This window comes from Urtica dioica, chromosome 3 (genome assembly GCF_054948205.1).
Source record: "Urtica dioica subsp. dioica isolate 48M chromosome 3, U.dioica_male_clone48M_v1_H2, whole genome shotgun sequence".
In the NCBI taxonomy this organism is placed as follows: domain Eukaryota; kingdom Viridiplantae; phylum Streptophyta; class Magnoliopsida; order Rosales; family Urticaceae; genus Urtica; species Urtica dioica.
The window spans coordinates 23,237,084-23,254,753 of record NC_142758.1 but is presented as its reverse complement, the minus strand read 5'-3'; the positions used below and the strand labels follow the sequence as shown (position 1 = coordinate 23,254,753).

The window sequence follows — 17,670 nt, the reverse complement described above, 5'->3', positions numbered from 1 at the left end:
TCGGCAAGACATTCTCGTCCTCGTGGCATCCGCAGGCTAACGGCCAAGTGGAAGCCGACAACTAGACGATCAAAAGAAACCTCAAGAAAAGGCTCAAGGCCAAGAAGGGCGCCTGGGCTAAGGAGCTACCATTCATCCTATTGCCTAAACGCCACCGGTGAGACCCATTTTTTCCCTAGCTTTCGGGGTTGACGCAGTGGTCCCTGTGGAAACCGAGGTCCCTACTTACCGAGTCGACACTTCGACGAGAAAGAAAATGATGAGGCCATGCACCTCGAGCTAGATCTGATCGACGAGAAAAGATCCAAGGCTTTCACCAGACTCGCCGCACAAAAGCGCAAAGTCGAGAAGTACTACAACGCCAAAGTCAAAAGACGAATCTTCGCTGTCGGCAACCTTGTACTCAGGCGCGTGTTCCAAAACACCCAAGTTCAAGGCACCGGTGTCATTGGCCCGAATTAGGAAGGACCATATAGAGTTCGCCAAGTCATTCATGACGAAACCTATTACATCAAACAGACGGATGGGACCCCGATCCGATATCCTTGGAATGCCGAACACTTGAGGCAGTACTACCGGTGAAAAACACTTCCCCCATTTATTGCTTTGATTTCCCTAATTCAATAAGGCCCATGTGCCAATGTTTGAGGATGTTATCTATTCGCAATAATAATAAAGTATGAGGTTTTTCACTTCAAAAATCCGCTTTATTAAGTTCTTAGTCATCAAGGTACGACTTGTACACTAAAAACTTGGGGGGCTAGTGATTTATGCGACGTACAATCAAAAATACGCGGCCCAAGAAACAAAACCTTAAGCCCCCCGCACACACATTGGAATACAGGCTTAGGCAGCTCAAACCCCGACGGCCCTTCGAGCATACGGGTTTGAGTAAAGTCGTCGACCTAACTCGACGCCCCTTCGGTCGCTAGGTGGCACGAAGTGAGATCGCTAGATACATGCTTAAGTCCCCCGCACACATACGGGGATACAGGCTTAGAAGAATCGCCACATACAGGCTTAAGTTCCCCGCACACACGCGGGGATACATGCTTAAGAAGCTCGAACCCTGACGGCCCTTCAAGCATACAGGTTTGAGTGAAACCGTTGGCCTTCCTGGCGTACCCCCACATCCAGGCTTAAGTCCCCCGCAGACACACGGGGATACATGTTTAAGAAGCTTGAACCCCAACGGGCCTTCGAGCATACGGGTTTGGGTGAAACCATTGGCCTTCCCGGCGTGCCGTAAGACGCGTAAAGGCGCAGGTCAAAGTCACCGGGCCACACCCGGCGCAACACATACGTTCAGTCGCCCATGGCACAAACCAAAAGTCTTCGGGCCGCGCCCGGTGCAACACATATGTTCGGTCGCCCATGGCACGAACCCAAAGTCGCTGGGCCACACCCGGCGCAACACATACGTTCGATCGCCCATGGCACGAACCAAAATTCATCGGGCCACACCCGGCGCAACACATACGTTCGGTCGCCCATGGCACGAACCCAAAGTTGTCGGGCCACACCCAGCGCAATACATAGGTTCGGTCGCCTTTGACACGAATCTAAAGTCGTCGGGCCACACTCAGCGCAATACATACGTTCACTCGCCCATGGCACGAACTCAAAGTCGCTGGGCGATACCCGGCGCAACACATACGGTCGGCTGCCTATGGCATGTACCTAAAGTCGCCGGGCCATACCCGGCGCAACGCAAACACTCGACCGCCGATGGCGCGAGCACGAAGCCCCCGGGCCACACCTGCTGTGACATCTTCGGTCGCCAAATGGCACGAAGCAAAATCGTTGGACCACAGCAAAATTTTGGCATGCCAAACTGTCGGCCTAAACCGACGTATCGATATCGCCATTCAATATGGGTCGGTCGATCACAGCGAGTTACCCCTAGCAACAAAAGCTGGGCACTGCCTGACCAGGCACGAATGCCTCCCGCCTCAAACGTTAAATGACGACCAGTCATAACGCTGAACGAGCGGAGTTTGAATCCCGACTAGGGACACGGACCTGCCAAAACTATTGGCAAGGGCACAAGTGCTTCGAGCCATAGCATCTCACATAGAAGGTATATACGGGCAACATCGCCCAGACAACCGAAAACGAGAAAGCATTCGACTTGAAAGCAATAAATTTCTCATAAATAAAAAAAGACGATTATCGCATTGTTGTGCGAGTATATCACTTGATCCTTCTCTTGGTTGGTGAAAAACATGGACTCAAAGGGGGTCGAAGGTTGAACCTTGTATGTGTGGTTCATGTGGTGGGCTATTTTCCCCTGAGACACGTCTCGCACGTACTTCTTCCTCTGCCTACTTGAGTCCCCGAGCTCGGGTCCTCCCATAACCGAGCCCACAACGTGCATTTTGAGTTTTTTGGTTTGTTGTTTGCTGTTCGGTCAGTAACAGTGACCGTTGTCTGACCATTCTTTTCCTACTGCGAGAGCTCTCTGCTTGTTACGTCCGTCCCGATCGTTCTGAGGACGTATTCCTTCAGCTTCCCATCCTAGATGAGGGCCTTAATCTGACACTTGAGCTGGTAGCACTCGGACGTTAGGTTCCCATGATCGTGGTGGTACTCGCAAAACTTACTTCGATCCTGCTTTGCAGGATCCTTCGTGAGAGGAGCGGGGCTTACCAGCTTGTCGCGGTGCAAAGCCAGGATCCGCTCTTACGGGGTGTTGAGAGGGGTGAATTTCGAGAACTTTTGAAAGCTGTTAACGTGCGAGGGCCTCGGCCCGGGGAAGGAGCGAACGTTAGAGGCCTGTCCTTCCTTATTCCTCCTGTTTCGAGGCGATATCGTTTTTGTTTTTACGGTTTCCCGAAAATGACCGGTAACACTTGTAACAGTAGAGTCCGCGGTTCGTGACAAAGGTGGTCTTGATATGATCCGGCTCGTGCATGTGTATCTAATTGTACCCTGAATAGGCGTCCATGATGCTTAGCAGCTCATGACTCAATGTGGGATCTACGAGTTGTTCGATCCACAGGAGAGGGAAGCTATCCTTTGGGCAGGCTTTGTTGAGATCCTTGTAGTCAATGCAGATCCGCCACTTCCCGTTTGGCTTCTTTACCATTACAACATAGGACACCCACTTGGGTGTTGTCAAAGGTGCCCACAAGAAGAGTAGTAGTGTCTATTTATGTACATTTGATGTAATATAGTCTCACGAAGACTCTTGCTTGTAATTGCTTATTCATTTAGTAAAAAGTTGAAACGTTCATTCATTCTTCCTTGTTTGAAGCTTTATGATAAAACATTAGTCTTTAGTCCATAAACAAACTTAACAACTTACGAAGAGACAAATGCAGATTTGCATGATCAAACTCTTCTTAGTTTGCTTAAAACGATATATTCGCAATCTAAGGGTCAAAGGACTATTTACCTCAGTACGATTGTCAGGAGAATCGATGATGTCTGGTTATGGGGCATTGAGACTTGGAGACTCTATAGTTCTTCTAGGTATCTTTCAAAGGTACTTAATTGACCAGTGCACTTCTAGAGACAAAATAAGAACAAACCATTTAACCTCTTATGTCTCGAAGTCACTACGCATGAATTGCATCGTGCTTACCTTAATCCTGAAATGAGACATGCCATTTCACAGCTTACGTATTCTCATTTGAGAAAGTCAGAGTTCGGACCCACTATGTGATTCCGAACAGTTACTATTGGTGAAGTACTAAGTTGTGAAGATGTCATGAGTAACTTTGTTAAGTTCTCATAGATATGGAATTCATGTAGAATATTGCTGAAATGCAATGTATATCATCTCATGCTTTGTTCCTTGGAATGGGAATAAATGAACTGGCCAGTGTCCAAATTGAGTCTTGACTATTTTGGATGAAACAATGTGACTTGTTAGCTCGTCGTCAATATCTTGTTTCTAACTTATTCACAAGCGACAAAGGAGTTGAGGAAATAACAGTTAGAAGGGTAAAATGGTAATTTTGTAAATCCCGACTAGCTGATGATATTCATGAAGGGTAAACATAGATAATATTCAGTGGATCCACTCATCATAATTTGGTTGAAATCTTGAGTAGAAAATAAATTCATTTGATGGTCGTCGTCAATCCCGCCGAAGATCAAGCACTTGGTGTGGCGGGTGTGGTTCGAGGCTATCCCAACTATGGGGAATTTGAGGAAACGGGAGATCAAGTGCCTTCCCTTTTGCGAATTTTGTGGTGAGCTTCCGGAGAGCGCGGTTCACGCGGTGTGGGGCTGCGATCGAGCCCAAGGAATTTGGCGGGCTTCGGTGTTGGAAAGGTGGGTCGGCAAGACGGGAACTTGCTTCTTCAAGGAGATTTGTTTTCGGGCTGCGTCCTCGCTCACGAAAGAGCACTTCGAGCTGTTTTGTGGGTTGGTGTGGGCAGCATGGTCGGACCGGAACGCTCGTACATTTGAGCATGCTACTAAGGCGCCGAAAACATGGGTCTTTGAGGTCGCGGGATGGCTGGACAATTTTAAGGCTCATTCTTTGGCGGTGGAAGGGGCTGATAAAGTCAGCGGGGCTGTCGTGAAGAGCTGGTCGAGGCCCGGTAGAGGACGATTGAAGCTCTTTAGTGGAGTCAATTGACATTAAGATAAACTTGGAAAACGTTTGTGAACTTTTGAGTCCAAGTATTTAGCTCAAGCTTTGTTCATCTGGATCCATGAGGTCACTGTCACAAATCATATCGAGTAAGAATAGTTAAACTTGCAGCTAAGTTAAAACAAGAACGAGACAAGTTTTGTGAAAATTGTCTAAAGGGTATTTTTGTCTTTTTAGACATAGGACGAAATGAATGTCAATAAATTTTTTGACATTGTCATATGATGACGAATGAAATTTAAATCACACGGCCAACTTAAAGAATTTGGGCCTTGAGGATTAATTTCATTTCATAGAATTTTACTTGAAAATTCTTAATGGGCTTTTCTTATGTTGTCATGAACAAATGAAGAAAATCTAGAAGCTCCTTCTAGAAGCTCAAATTTTGTCCAACCCAAGGAAAATAAGGGTGAATTTCGTTCATGCCATAGTGGGAAAGAGAGTTTATTTTGTGCATTAATGTATGAAGATACTTGCCAAAAGAAAAGTGGAAACAAATGTGGAAACAAATCCTAAGCCTTCATGAGGCATGTTGGATGTGCAAGGCTATAGGAAAAGTGGAAATAAGATTTTCTTATGAATATGTGATATTCTATAGAGAAAAGGAAACTACCTTTTGAAGGTAAACCTCCTCCTATAAATACCCCACGTCATTCCTCTCATTTCATTCATTCCACATAAGTTAGAGATTGAGAGCTTCTCTCTCTAGACCTTGTGGCCGCTCATCTCTCTCTCTCTAGTTATTTTTCATTTTTTTTGGCACCTAGGTCCACACTTGACCTAGCGTTTTAGCTCTTCGACTTTGAGACTTGTTCTCGAGTCGTCGTGTTTAAAAAGTGCCCACTCACTAATTCCTTTTCTCTCGAGGGATTCTTGTGATAGAAACTTTTGTGGTTGCTCGAGTTCTCGAGGAAAGAAAAAAGACGTGCTGCGAGGGGAGACGAACGTTGCAACTTTCCAAAAGCTACTCAACGTTCAAGTTTCTATAAAGGTTAGTAAATTTATTATGCTCATAATAGTTTTTATTTACGTGTACTTGCTCTTTGACTAGGTTAGTAAAATCGTTTGACTTTTCAAAAGAAAATTTTAAAATTTCGCCGCTTACTGAAGCGTTAAACTTTTTCTTAAACCCTAGATCAATTCCATCATTGCGGTGCTCCGATTCTCTTATGAAGTTGGCGGCGAGAATTTATCAACTTCTTCACCAATGCCCTGGTATCTCTCCCCGCTGAACGCCCATCTTGGTTGGATGCGTTCGGTTATTCTCTTGTCGTAATTGAGGCGGTGGACCATTATATTGCGGTCGATCCCCGACATATCAGCGTGTGTCCACGCAAAGACGTCCTTGAACTCGCGGAGGAATGCCGCAAGTTGGAGTCGGATCTCGGTCGGGAGCTGGGCGCCAATCTTGACTACCTGGTCCGACTTCGTGTCGTCCAACACGATGGGAACGAGGTCTGTTGTCACACGAAAATGAACAACTATTATATACCTCGGGCGGTTCGATCCAAGGCCGGACCAAGTGATCGCACCCGGGCCAAAAGTGTGAACTCGAAAGTCTCGAGCTAGGTTTTCTCCGATCAACCCGCCTCTCGGGAGAGGTAGGGGTGAGGAGGAGGAGTGACCGTGCCTTGGCTGTCGGCTGCCTACGTACCCGTGTGTGGGATCAGGTCAGAACGTAGTTCAAGCGTATGTAACGCAGTTTGAGGCGCGGAGCCTTGGTGGAGAGGCGTACTCGACGAAGGAGACGAGGCGCGGAGGAGTCCTCAGCGACGTCTCAGAACTTCGGATATCGCGTATGCGAGATAGAATGTGTGTTTTCTCTCTTTTTGAGACGTGGAAGACTCTAAGTTAAGAGTTCCTTGTTGTGGCAGAGATTCCGGACGCGTAGGCGATTCATAGTTTGAAATGCCGGACGCGTAGGTGATTTCTTGTCAGAAATGGTGGACGCGTCTAGGGTGCTAGACGCGTAGGCGATTGTCAGTCGAAAACCGTTAGAGCACTCGTGGGCTCAAGATTAATCGTTTGATCAAGAGAGGCGGCACTCGGGAGTCCCCGAAAAGCGCTTCAGAATCTCTGAGAACGAGAAATCAAGGAGAATCCGCTTCAGGCCAAGGATGGCATCCAGAGAAGCAGAGAGAAGTCTCAAGCTCCTTGAGAATGAATGGGCTCGTTTTCCCCTCAATGAGAGGGGTATTTATAGGTGTTTGAGGGCCTTAGAAGGTCCTTTTTTCGTCCATGTGGGACTAGGGGCGCACGCACCGTCAATGAGAGGCGCACGGCGCGCGGCGCACAACGCGCGGCGCGGGATGCGCGGCGCAGGACGAGCGGCGCAGGATGCGCGGTGCAAGATGCGCGGCGCATGGAGCGCGTGGCGCGTGGTGAGGGCTGCGCGGCGCGCGGCCGGCGCGCTACTTGCTGTGCTGGTCGGCCGTCGCGACGTGCTGCGCGCGCGGTTTCCCCGAGGGGTGCGCGGTGCATGGGCCGTCTTGTCGGACTCTTGTGTGGTCCTTAGGGGTCCTAGATACCATGCTTGCCACACGAAATATAAAGGTCTCTACTCGACGAGAGTGGCTCGACTCGAGGAGCGAAGCTCGACTCGAGGAGACTGACTCAAGGCTCGACTCGAAGAGACTGACTCAAGGCTCAACTCGAGGAGCGAAGCTCGACTCGAGGAGACTGTATGAAGTCTCAACTCGAGGAGCGAGGCTGAACTCGGGGAGCCGACTCAAGTCTGAACTCGAGGGGCTAGGCTCGACTCAAGGAGTCAAGAGTTTGGGCGAGGGCTTGAAGACTTGCCGCTCTTCAGGACCTCCGGCCTGATCATCGGCCCTTTGAGCGACGTGCCTTCTTGGCGTCTCGGGTTTTCCGAAAACGACCGACAACATTAGCCCCCCAAGTTCATTGCTCGGGAGTCCCCGGGCGGTGAACTTTTAGTTGTTTCCGCCAGGTGTTTGAGGATAATAGACTTCCCAGAGCTTTACTGTCACGAAGCTTTTGTGGTTATAAAGAATATTATCACAATTGCTAGTGCTCTCTCTCGCTTTTCCGTCTCTCTCGACACGAGTGTGTGATCGACACGTGGGGGAGGATCCAAGCGGATAGGAGACGTAGCTCGATGTGGGCGAGGCAGACGCGTTTGCGTCCGTCGCTCTAGGCCCGGAGCAAAGGGGAACTGCGTGGGCAAGCGGGGCACGCATCTGTGTAGAGGCGGCCCGGCGTGTCGCGGCTTGTTGATCTTTTGGTGAAGTCCCGCCCAAGTCTTTCTTCGATGGATCTTTGTTTGACGATATCATCAACCCGGAGTCCATGGGGCTCGACGGTGACTAGCAGGGTGACGATTGTGTAATCGTGACCTGTTAGGGGAAGATCATGGCTTCCATCTCGGCCAGCTTGGAAGGGGACTGCACTTTTGCGTTTCGCAAAGGCGTGCTCATTCCGAGGTCTCGAAGATGGAGGTTGATGCTGCGGGCTGATGCTTCGAGAAGACGGAGTGCCACCTGGTGAAAGGCTCTGCCGCACCGGAGGGCTTCGACTGCTCAGGGATCAACGCTAAAAGTTTGACCACGCATCAAGCATAAGTCGGTCTCACGGGTCATCCGCCATTCCCTCCCTGGTGACGCTTCTTCGTCTGCATTCGGAAGATCGGCCCTTATTCCCCAGACGCGAGCGCGGGTCTCTGCTTTGGCTGACCTGTTCTTCAGGTCGCTCCAGGTGTTTGCTCGAGGAGCGGAACTCGACTAGAGGAGAATGGCTCCACTCGAGGAGCAAGGCTTGACTTGAGGAGAATGACTCGACTCGAGGCTCGACCCGAGGTGAATGGCTCGACTCAAGGAACAAGATTCGACCCGAGGAGAATGACAATACACAAGGAGCGAAGCTCTACTCGAGGAGAATGACCCAACTCGAGGAGCGAGGCTCGACTTCGAGGAGAATGACTCGACTCAAGGAGTGAAACTCGACTTCGAGGAGAAAGACTCGACTCAAGGAGCGAAGCTCGACTCGAGGAGAATGACTCGACTCGAGGAGCAAAGCTCGACTTGAGGAGAATGACTCGACTCGAGGACAGTGATTTGACTCGAGGAGCGAAGCTCGACTTGAGGAGGATGACTCGACTCAAGGAGCGAAGCTCGACTCGAGGAGAATGACTCGACTTGAGGAGCGAGGCTCGACTTCGAGGAGAATGACTCGACTCAAGGAGCGAAACTCGACTTCGAGGAGAATGACTCGACTCAAGGAGCGAAGCTCGACTCGAGGAGAATGACTCGACTCAAGGAGCGAAGCTCGACTCGAGGAGAATGACTCGACTCAAGGAGCGGGGCTCGACTCGAGGAGAATGGTTTGGTTCGAGGAGAATGACTCGACTCGAGGAGAGAAGCTCGACTCGAGGAGAGAAGCTTGACTCGAGGAGAATGACTCAACTCGAGGCTCAACTCGAGGAGAATGACTCGACTCGAGGACAATGATTTGACTCGAGGAGCGAAGCTCGACTTGAGGAGGATGACTCGACTCAATGAGCGAAGCTCGACTTGAGGAGAGTGACTCGACTCGAGGAGCGAGGCTCGACTTCGAGGAGAATGACTCGACTCAAGGAGAGACGCTCGACTTGAGGAGAATGACTCGACTTGAGGAGCGAGGCTTGACTTCGAGGAGAATGACTCGACTCAAGGAGCGAAGCTGGACTTCGAGGAGAATGACTCGACTCAAGGAGCGAAGCTCGACTCGAGAAGAATGACTCGACTCGAGGAGCGAGGCTCGCCTCGAGGAGATTCTACACGACCTTCTTTGTCGCCTGGGACTCTTCCAAGAGGAGCTTGCTCACGCGAAATCTCAGCTAGCTCAGGCCGAGCGAAGTTCTTGCTCAGAGGCGGAGTTCGCGAGTCTTTGTGAGCAGCTTCAATTAGGTCGCGTGGAACGGGGAATCTCCCAAGGCGAGTGTGATCGCGCTCTGTTGACGGTGGCGAGGATGGCAGGACCTTCGCCTTGTATGGTGGTTTGGGTGCGCCTTGTGGCGGTTCAAATGCATTGCGATTAGTCATCACATACAACGCCTTGTGGCGACTAAGAGGGCGTCGTGAGAGACGGCTCTGTGCATCGTTTAGGCGTCATAGGAATATTGCTAGGGATGGCCTAGATGTGCCATGTAGGCGTCTTACGTGTGCCATGTAGGCGTCTTGGGTGCGTCACGAGGGACGACGTGGTAGCGCCATGTAGACGTCTTACGTGCGCCATGTAGGCGTCTTAAGTGCGTCGTGAGGGACGACTTGGGTGCGCCATGTAGGCGGCTTTGGTGCGCCATGTAGGCGTCTTAGGTGTGCCATGTAGGCGTCTTTGGTTCATCGCGAGGGACGGCTTTGGTGCGCCATGTAGGCGTCTTAGGTGCGCCATGTAGGCGTCTTTGGTGCGTCACGAGGGACGACTTTAGCCTGCATCTATGGGATGTCTTATGGCGCGCCGTGGAGGCGTCTTAGCCTGCATCTCGGGGATGTCTTACGGCGCGCCGCAGAGGCGTCTTAGCCTGCATCTCGGGGATGTCTTACGGCGCGCCGCGGAGGCGTCTTAGCCCGCATGTCTGGGATGTCTTATCGCGCGCCGCGGAGGCGTCTTAGCCTGCATCTCTGGGATGTCTTATGGCGCGCCGTGGAGGCGTCTTAGCCTGCATCTCTGGGATGTCCTATGGCGCGCCGCGGAGGCGTCTTAGCCTACATCTCTGGGATGTATTATGGCGCGCCGCGAGGCGTCTTAGCCTGCATCTCTGGGATGTCTTATGGCGCGCCGCAGAGGCGTCTTAGCCTGCATCTCTGGGATGTCTTATGGCGCGCCGCGGAGGCGTCTTAGTTGAACGCTCGTTCCCGTTTGTGTTCGGGTGTTTTGTTTTGCTGGAGCGTACTTTGTTTGGGTGGAGCGTACTTTCTTAAGGATTTTGAGTGTATTTACCGTGGCCTATGTCACTAGCCCCCCGAGTTTTTGGGTTTATAAATGTTATCGAAAAACTTTGATAAAGCGGATCTTGAAAGAAAAACCTCGAACTTCATTAATATTGCAAAAATTTGAAATCCTAAAACATTGGCTCGTAGGCCTTATTGAACGTTGGAAAGCAAAGAAATAAAATGGGGGGAAGCGCTGGCTACTGGTAGTACTTTCTCAAGTGTTCCGCATTCCACAGGCGACGGATCGGTGTCCGTGTATTTGATGTAGCGTGTCTCGTCATGTATGACTTGGCAGACTTTGTGGGGTCCCTCCCTGTTTGGGATGAAGACGCCGGCGCCTTGCACTTGAGTGTCATGCAGAGGTCTTCGTGGATTTCGCGGAGGACCTTGGTCGACTCGACGCTATCTCTAAGCTGGGAGATCGTGTTAACCGTCTTGCTAGCGGTTTTTCCATCGATTCCTTGGATGTAGCATATTCTGGCTTGGGATTGGTCTCCAGCCATGATCCCGATTCCATCCTTGGTAGGGAACTTCACCAGTAGGTGGTATGTAGAAGTAATAGCCCTTAGTCGGTTCAGCGTGGGCCGCCCAATGATTACATTGTAGGGCGACTCTTGATCGACCACTAGGAATGGGACCATGTGAACGACTTCAATGCCTCCGGGAGTTCCGAAGGTGACCGGTAGATCGATGATGCATTCGGTCATGACTCTCTCCCCAGTGAACCCGAATAGAGGCATTTGGGTCGGAGTTGGGCGTAGCCCCCCGAGCTTCATGCGCTCTAAGGTGGACTTGAAAATTATGTCCGCAGCACTGCCGTTGTCGATGAGAACTCTTTTCACCAAGTTATTTGCCACTTGGGCTTTGAGCACAATTGCGTCATTATGCGGATGCACAACTCGCTGGGCCTCTTCGTTGGTGAAGTACATCGTCTCGTGAGGCACGGACGGAGGTTCTTCATACGTAAGGTTGACGTGCATAGCAGCGTCTTCTTGAGCCACGGCCCTTAGGAATTTTTTCCGTTGTCGGGCCGAATCTCCATCTTGTGGACCTCCCAATATGGTGGTCACAACGTGGAGTTGTGGATTGGCATTGGCAGTAGCCGTGGTTCGGCAGAAGCGGCTGTTCCTCCTCCCTTGCCTGACTGTGGTCTGTTCGAGGTGGGGCCCGCAGCGCTAATCATGCGTAACACGAACTCTTTTAGCTCATCCCGTTGGATCAAAGCCTCGATCTGCCTATTAAGACTGTAGCATTCGGAGGTCAAGTGACTGTATTCCTGATGGAACTCACAATATTTAGATCTATCGCGAGTCGCGGGATCTTTGCTTATTGGAGCCGGGGGAGTGAACTTGTCACGTGCCAAAGCCAGGATCCGCTCTGGCGGCGTGTTCAGCGGTGTGAACGACGAGTACCCTTTAAAGTCTTCCGCAAGTCGCGACTTTTGGGGCATCAGAGGTCCGCTATTAGAAGTCTGACCCCCTCTATTTCGTCTTTTACGGGAGTTGCCTTTCTCGTTGCTAGGCTTTGATTATCGCCCTTGCGGCCATCGAGGTAATCCTACATTCCCATGAAGGTCTTGGCTCAAGTCATTAACTCGGCCATGGTAGAAGGGACACGGCCGACGATGGACTTAAGGAAGTCACTTGTGCGCAAGCCTTCAATGATGGTAGTGATTGCGTTTTTGTCGTCAAAGCGGTCGACCTTATTCGATTCTTCAGTGAATCGGGCGAGGTATCGTCTAAGAGACTCGCCATTCTCTTGCCTGATTGACCACATGTACATCTTGGTCTTCTTTTGGACCATAGATGTAGCGAAGCGTGTCAGGAACATGTCCTTCAGGTCTTTGAACGATCGGATGCTTCCCGGACTTAAGTTCTTAAACCACTCGAAGCCGGGTCCGGCGAGGGTAAGACTAAAAGCTTGGCACATGGCGCCGGGAGCGACACCCTGCATCGTCATCCAGGTTTCATAGTGCTGGATATGGTAAGCGGGATCCGCTTTTCCATCGTAGGGAGAGAGGTTCGGGAGTTTGAAATTTCCCGTGCATACCTCGGCCAATATCTGAGCCGTGAAAGGCGAGGAACTCTCCTCAACAACCCCATAGGCACTTCCGCCTATTCCATGTTCTCGGAGATCTCGTACTTCATTTCGAAGATTGTGGATCATTGTGATCACATCGAGACCGGTAGTCAGAGTAACTCCCTGTTCAGGAGGAGTCACCTGTCGTCTTTCATTTGACCCTTGACCCGTGCGGCGGTTCCCGTTAGTTGGGGCTGCTACGGGGATGTTTGGCCGAGAGCTTAGTCGCTCTCTTAGGTCATCGCCACGCTCGATGCGTCGAGCAGTGAGATGGTCCCTAAGATCAGGGCTTGTCGTACGGAGGCGCAGGCTTCGTCTGCGACGACGCGCTCTCCGCGTGCCCTGACTTTCCGCAACATTCTCCCATTGACCTATTCGGTCAAGGGCCGAACGTCGGGAATTTCCCTCTTGAGAAGCAGCCGGCGCGTCGCCTGTCCGGGGTAGGGGATTCAAAGGACCGGCTTCAAACACGGCGGGCTGTTTGATGAGGACATCACCACGAACATGCATTCGCATTCAATCAAGGATACACCGGAGGGCCCAATGACGCGAGCCAGACCCAAGAGATTCAAAGAGCAAGTGACCAGCCTACTTCACAAGTTTGGAGCCCAAAATATTGCCATAGAAGAGCCCAGAATCGTCAACATGATCTCAGCCCAAACTCAAGGCAATAATCCGAAATAGAGTCAAGCCCAAAGGGATAAACGAATTTTATGTGTCTGTGAGACTGTTGGTTTTCTTGTAACCGTTTGTGAGTTTATGGTCTGAGAGTTATTTCCTTTTTGTGTTAAATTCGAGATTTATGGCGTCTCTTTGGTTTTTGTAACCATAATCTCGAATTGAGTATTTGTAGTAATTGTGTGGAAGTAGAAGGCAGACCATCTTTGATTATCAAACATTTGTGTGAGGATTAGTTCTCTGAAATTTTAAGCCCTAAACGAAGAACTTATCAAGGCAATCCCTTGTGGCGTTCTTGATTATCCAATCTTATCAATAGTTCGCACCATAAACTATTGTGGCGATTTTCATTCCATACAACCTCTACGACCCTTATCTGAATTCAACACAAACCATAAATCCACAAACAACATCCGAAATTGCATATTCAAGGCCAAGCTGATCAGGTATTTCGACTCTCGAGACGACTCCACGTTCATTCCGCTTTGATCCGAGGCTCCTTTCATTCTCTCGAAGGGATTCTTCTTTTTACCCTTTCTTTCAAAAAAAAAAAAAAGCTCCAGAAAGTTTTTCTCTCCAGAAAAGAAAAAAAAAAGAAAAAGAAAGACAAAAACGCAAAAAAAAAAAAAAAAAAAAAAAGCTCCAGAAAGTTTTCCTCCAGAAAGTTTTTCTCTCCAGAAAGGTATTCTCTCCAGACAGTTGAGTCCCTCCAGAAAACTCTATCTCTCCAGACAACTTTTTTTTTTCTCTTGTGTGTTTAATTTATCTCTTTTCCTTTTCCTTCAAAATACTTTCTTCCAGATTATATATCCCAGAATACTTCTTCTCCACAATCTTTTAGCATATACCATTCCAGTTCTTAACCAAAAAAAAAAAAAAAAAGAAAAAAAAAAATTTGGCATCCTGGTGTGATTCTGAGCGTTTTGAGCTCCCTCTCACGAAAGTGATTTTTTTTTTTTTACCATTTTGTACGGATTTTACTGTTCACCGTCGAAAATTTTACCTTTTTCCAGCTTTTTCCTTCAGCCACCACCACCTTGATCGTTTTTCTGTTTGGGTTTTAAAATTTTAAGAGGACTTACGAGCGGAAAAAGGCAGAGTGTTACATTATAGCAAAAGCCATATTTGAGTGTCCAAACACGAGTGAATTTCCAAATTACGAGCGAAACACGTAAGGGGGTGATTTTGTGAGGACCATTAATCTTATATATCGTATATATATACTACTGTTCATTTACGCAGATTCATGACAACTCCTCGACGAGATAGTGCTTCATCCTCACAACCACCTTTGACGATGGACGACCTTGTGCACACCATGCAGCGGTTCCTCGATCCGATTCTTGCCCGCTTAGACAACATCGAACAACATCAAACTGCCGAATTTGTGCACACCGAGCAACGGCAAGCACCTGACTTCGAGAACCCGTTCTACCACCAAGGAGACCAAAGACGTGGTTTTCCATCACGCCGCGGACAAACACGCGGACGAGGCCTTCCACCAGCGCATCGCGGAACTTGGACGAACGACGACGACGAACAAGTTGTTTCCGATGTTTTGGATTTTGATCACCCTCGAGGACGAGCTCATGCACACCACCGTCACCATGATGATGATTTCCGCGGCATCAAAATGCGTGTTCCTTCCTTCGACGGCAAGAACGACCCCGACGCTTACTTTGATTGGGAGCGGAAGATTGAACTCATTTTCGATTGTCACCAATATTCGGATTTGAGGAAGGTGAAGCTCGCCGCCACGGAATTCAGTGACTATGCCTTGATATGGTGGGAGCAGATTTCCACTAGTAGACGACGTGCCGGCGAACAGCCCATTGCCACATGGGACGAGATGAAAACAGTCATGCGCAAGCGGTTCATTCCGACCCATTATTACCGCGACATGTTCAACCGCCTTCAGCGTCTTCGACAAGGTTCACGCTCCGTTGAAGAGTACTTTCAAGACCTGGAAATGACTCTCATGCGCACCGGAGTTGACGAAGAACGGGAGGCAACCATGGCCCGTTTCTTGTCCGGTCTCAACCGAGATATCGCACGCCAAGTCGAAATCAAACAGTTTATCGACATGGAGGATTTGGTGCATATGGCAATAGTGGTCGAGAAACAGCTCAAAACAGACTCCTCAAGATACAATCGCTTCCCCGACAAAACACCATGGCAATCCACCTTCCCCAACACCGGCGAAAACAAATACTCTCCTCCGAAGCCACAATCGGCCTTACCAACCGTCCCTCACCAACGACCACCTCCCGACCCCGTGAACAAAGGCAAGCTTCCCGCTTCGACCCCTCAACGTAACCGCGACCTCACCTGCTTCAAGTGTCGAGGTAAAGGCCATATTGCTTCCGAATGTCCAAACAAGCGCTCCATGATTCTCCTACCCGACGGTGATGTAATCACGGACGATGAGGCAGCAACCCAAACCGGTGTTGATTATGGCGAACCGACCTACGACGACTATGAGGTTGAAGTTGAAGATGAACAACTCACCTTGGTCACCCGGCGAGTGCTTAGTGTTTCCGCCAAAGACGATGATGAGCATGCGCAGCGAGAATCCATCTTCCACACTCGCTGCCATATCCATGACAAAGTGTGCAGCCTCATTATTGATAGCGGCAGCTGCACCAACGTCGCAAGCACCATCCTTGTCCACAAGCTGTCCTTGCCAACCTCCAAGCATCCTCACCCGTACAAGCTCCATTGGTTGAACGATAGTGGCGAAGTACGCGTCACCGACCAGGTCCTTGTCCCTTTCAAAATTGGCAAATACGAGGACGAAGTTTTATGCGACGTTGCACCAATGGAAGTGTGTCACCTCCTCCTTGGCCGCCCTTGGCAATTCGACCGACGTACTGTTCATGATGGTCTTTCCAACAAATACAAATTCCTGCACAAAAACCATCAGATTGTCCTTTCCCCACTTTCTCCATCCCAAGTCCTCAAAGATCAAGCTCACCTCCACCAAAATGCCAACCACATTAAACACATTAGCCATTCTCCCAAACAGACCACGAGTACCAAAGAAAAAGCCAATCAAACTCTGGTCAAAACCCATGAGAGAAAACAAAATTTTTTAGTGAGTGCAAGCAAGGTTAAAAAGGCAATTTTTAATGAAAAACCGATTCTGATTTTCTTGCACAAAGGACATCTTTTACACGCTGACCAACTTGACAAAAATTTGCCTAGTCTTGTTGTGGAATTGTTACAGGATTTTGCGGACGTTTTTCCCGATGATGTTCCATCCGGTTTGCCACCAATCCGCGGCATCGAACATCAAATTGACTTAGTCCCCGGCGCTGCCCTTCCAAATCGTCTAGCGTACCGTGTTAATCCAACCGAGACAAAGGAGCTCCAGCGACAAATTGATGACCTCATGGCCAAAGGATACATCCGCGAGAGCTTGAGTCCATGCGCGGTACCCGTTCTCCTCGTCCCAAAAAAAGATGGCAGCTGGCACATGTGTGTAGATTGTCGCGCCATCAACTTCATCACGGTAAAGTATCGATTTCCTATTCCTAGGTTAGATGATATGCTTGATGAATTGCATGGTGCGTGTGTTTTTACAAAAATTGACTTGCGAAGTGGTTATCACCAAATAAGAATGAAAGAGGGTGATGAATGGAAAACAGCTTTCAAAACAAAACAAGGTTTATACGAGTGGTTAGTCATGCGCTTAATGAACCATGTACTTCGTTCTTTCATTGGGAAATTTGTGGTTGTTTATTTCGATGATATCTTGATTTATAGTATGACTTTTGATGACCACATGATTCATTTGAACAAGGTTTTTGAAGTGTTGCGCAAAGAACAATTATATGCTAACTTGTCCAAATGCTCTTTTTGCACGGACAAAGTTGTGTTTCTTGGTTTCGTAGTCAGCGCCAAAGGAATCTCCGTGGATAGCGCGAAAGTCAAGGCAATTCAAGAGTGGCCAACACCAACGACCGTGCAACAAGTTAGAAGCTTCCACGGCCTTGCGAGATTTTACCGTCGCTTTGTTCCCAATTTCAGCACCATCGCAGCCCCTTTGACCGAATTAATAAAAAAAGATGTGGGATTCCAATGGGGATACGAGCAAGAGGGAGCATTCCAAACTTTGAAAGAGCGCCTCATCAATCCTCCTCTTTTGGCGCTGCCCAATTTTGACCAGCCCTTCGAAATTCAATGCGACGCTTCAGGCATTGGTATTGGCGCTGTCCTTATGCAACAAGGACGTCCCTTGGCGTATTTCAGCGAGAAATTGAAAGGCGCATCGCTGAATTACCCGACCTACGACAAAGAGCTCTAAGCACTCATCCGCGCTTTGGAAACATGGCAACACTATCTCCTTTCCAAAGAGTTCATCATTCACACCGACCA

At 49.3% G+C, this 17,670-nt stretch overlaps 1 protein-coding gene across 1 annotated transcript; it reads left to right on the top strand.

Moving 5' to 3' along the window:
• Nucleotides 1-14,590: 14,590 nt before the first annotated feature.
• On the top strand, nt 14,591-17,457 carry LOC149402498 (uncharacterized). The gene is made up of 3 exons (XM_089608404.1): nt 14,591-16,971; nt 17,059-17,227; nt 17,323-17,457. Exons 1-3 carry the CDS (start codon nt 14,591-14,593, stop codon nt 17,455-17,457), a joined length of 2,685 nt encoding a protein of 894 aa, XP_089464530.1.
• The last annotated feature ends 213 nt before the right edge of the window (nt 17,458-17,670 follow it).

Excerpts from the sequence above, each read along its gene's own strand:
- LOC149402498 (XM_089608404.1), top strand. The coding sequence starts at position 14,591 with ATGGACGACCTTGTGCACACCATGCAGCGGTTCCTCGATCCGATTCTT. Across the intron at positions 16,972-17,058 it reads AAACAAGGTTTATACGAGTG|TATGACTTTTGATGACCACA; the intron begins GTTAGTCATGCG and ends CTTGATTTATAG. Across the intron at positions 17,228-17,322 it reads TGGATAGCGCGAAAGTCAAG|CACCATCGCAGCCCCTTTGA; the intron begins GCAATTCAAGAG and ends TCCCAATTTCAG.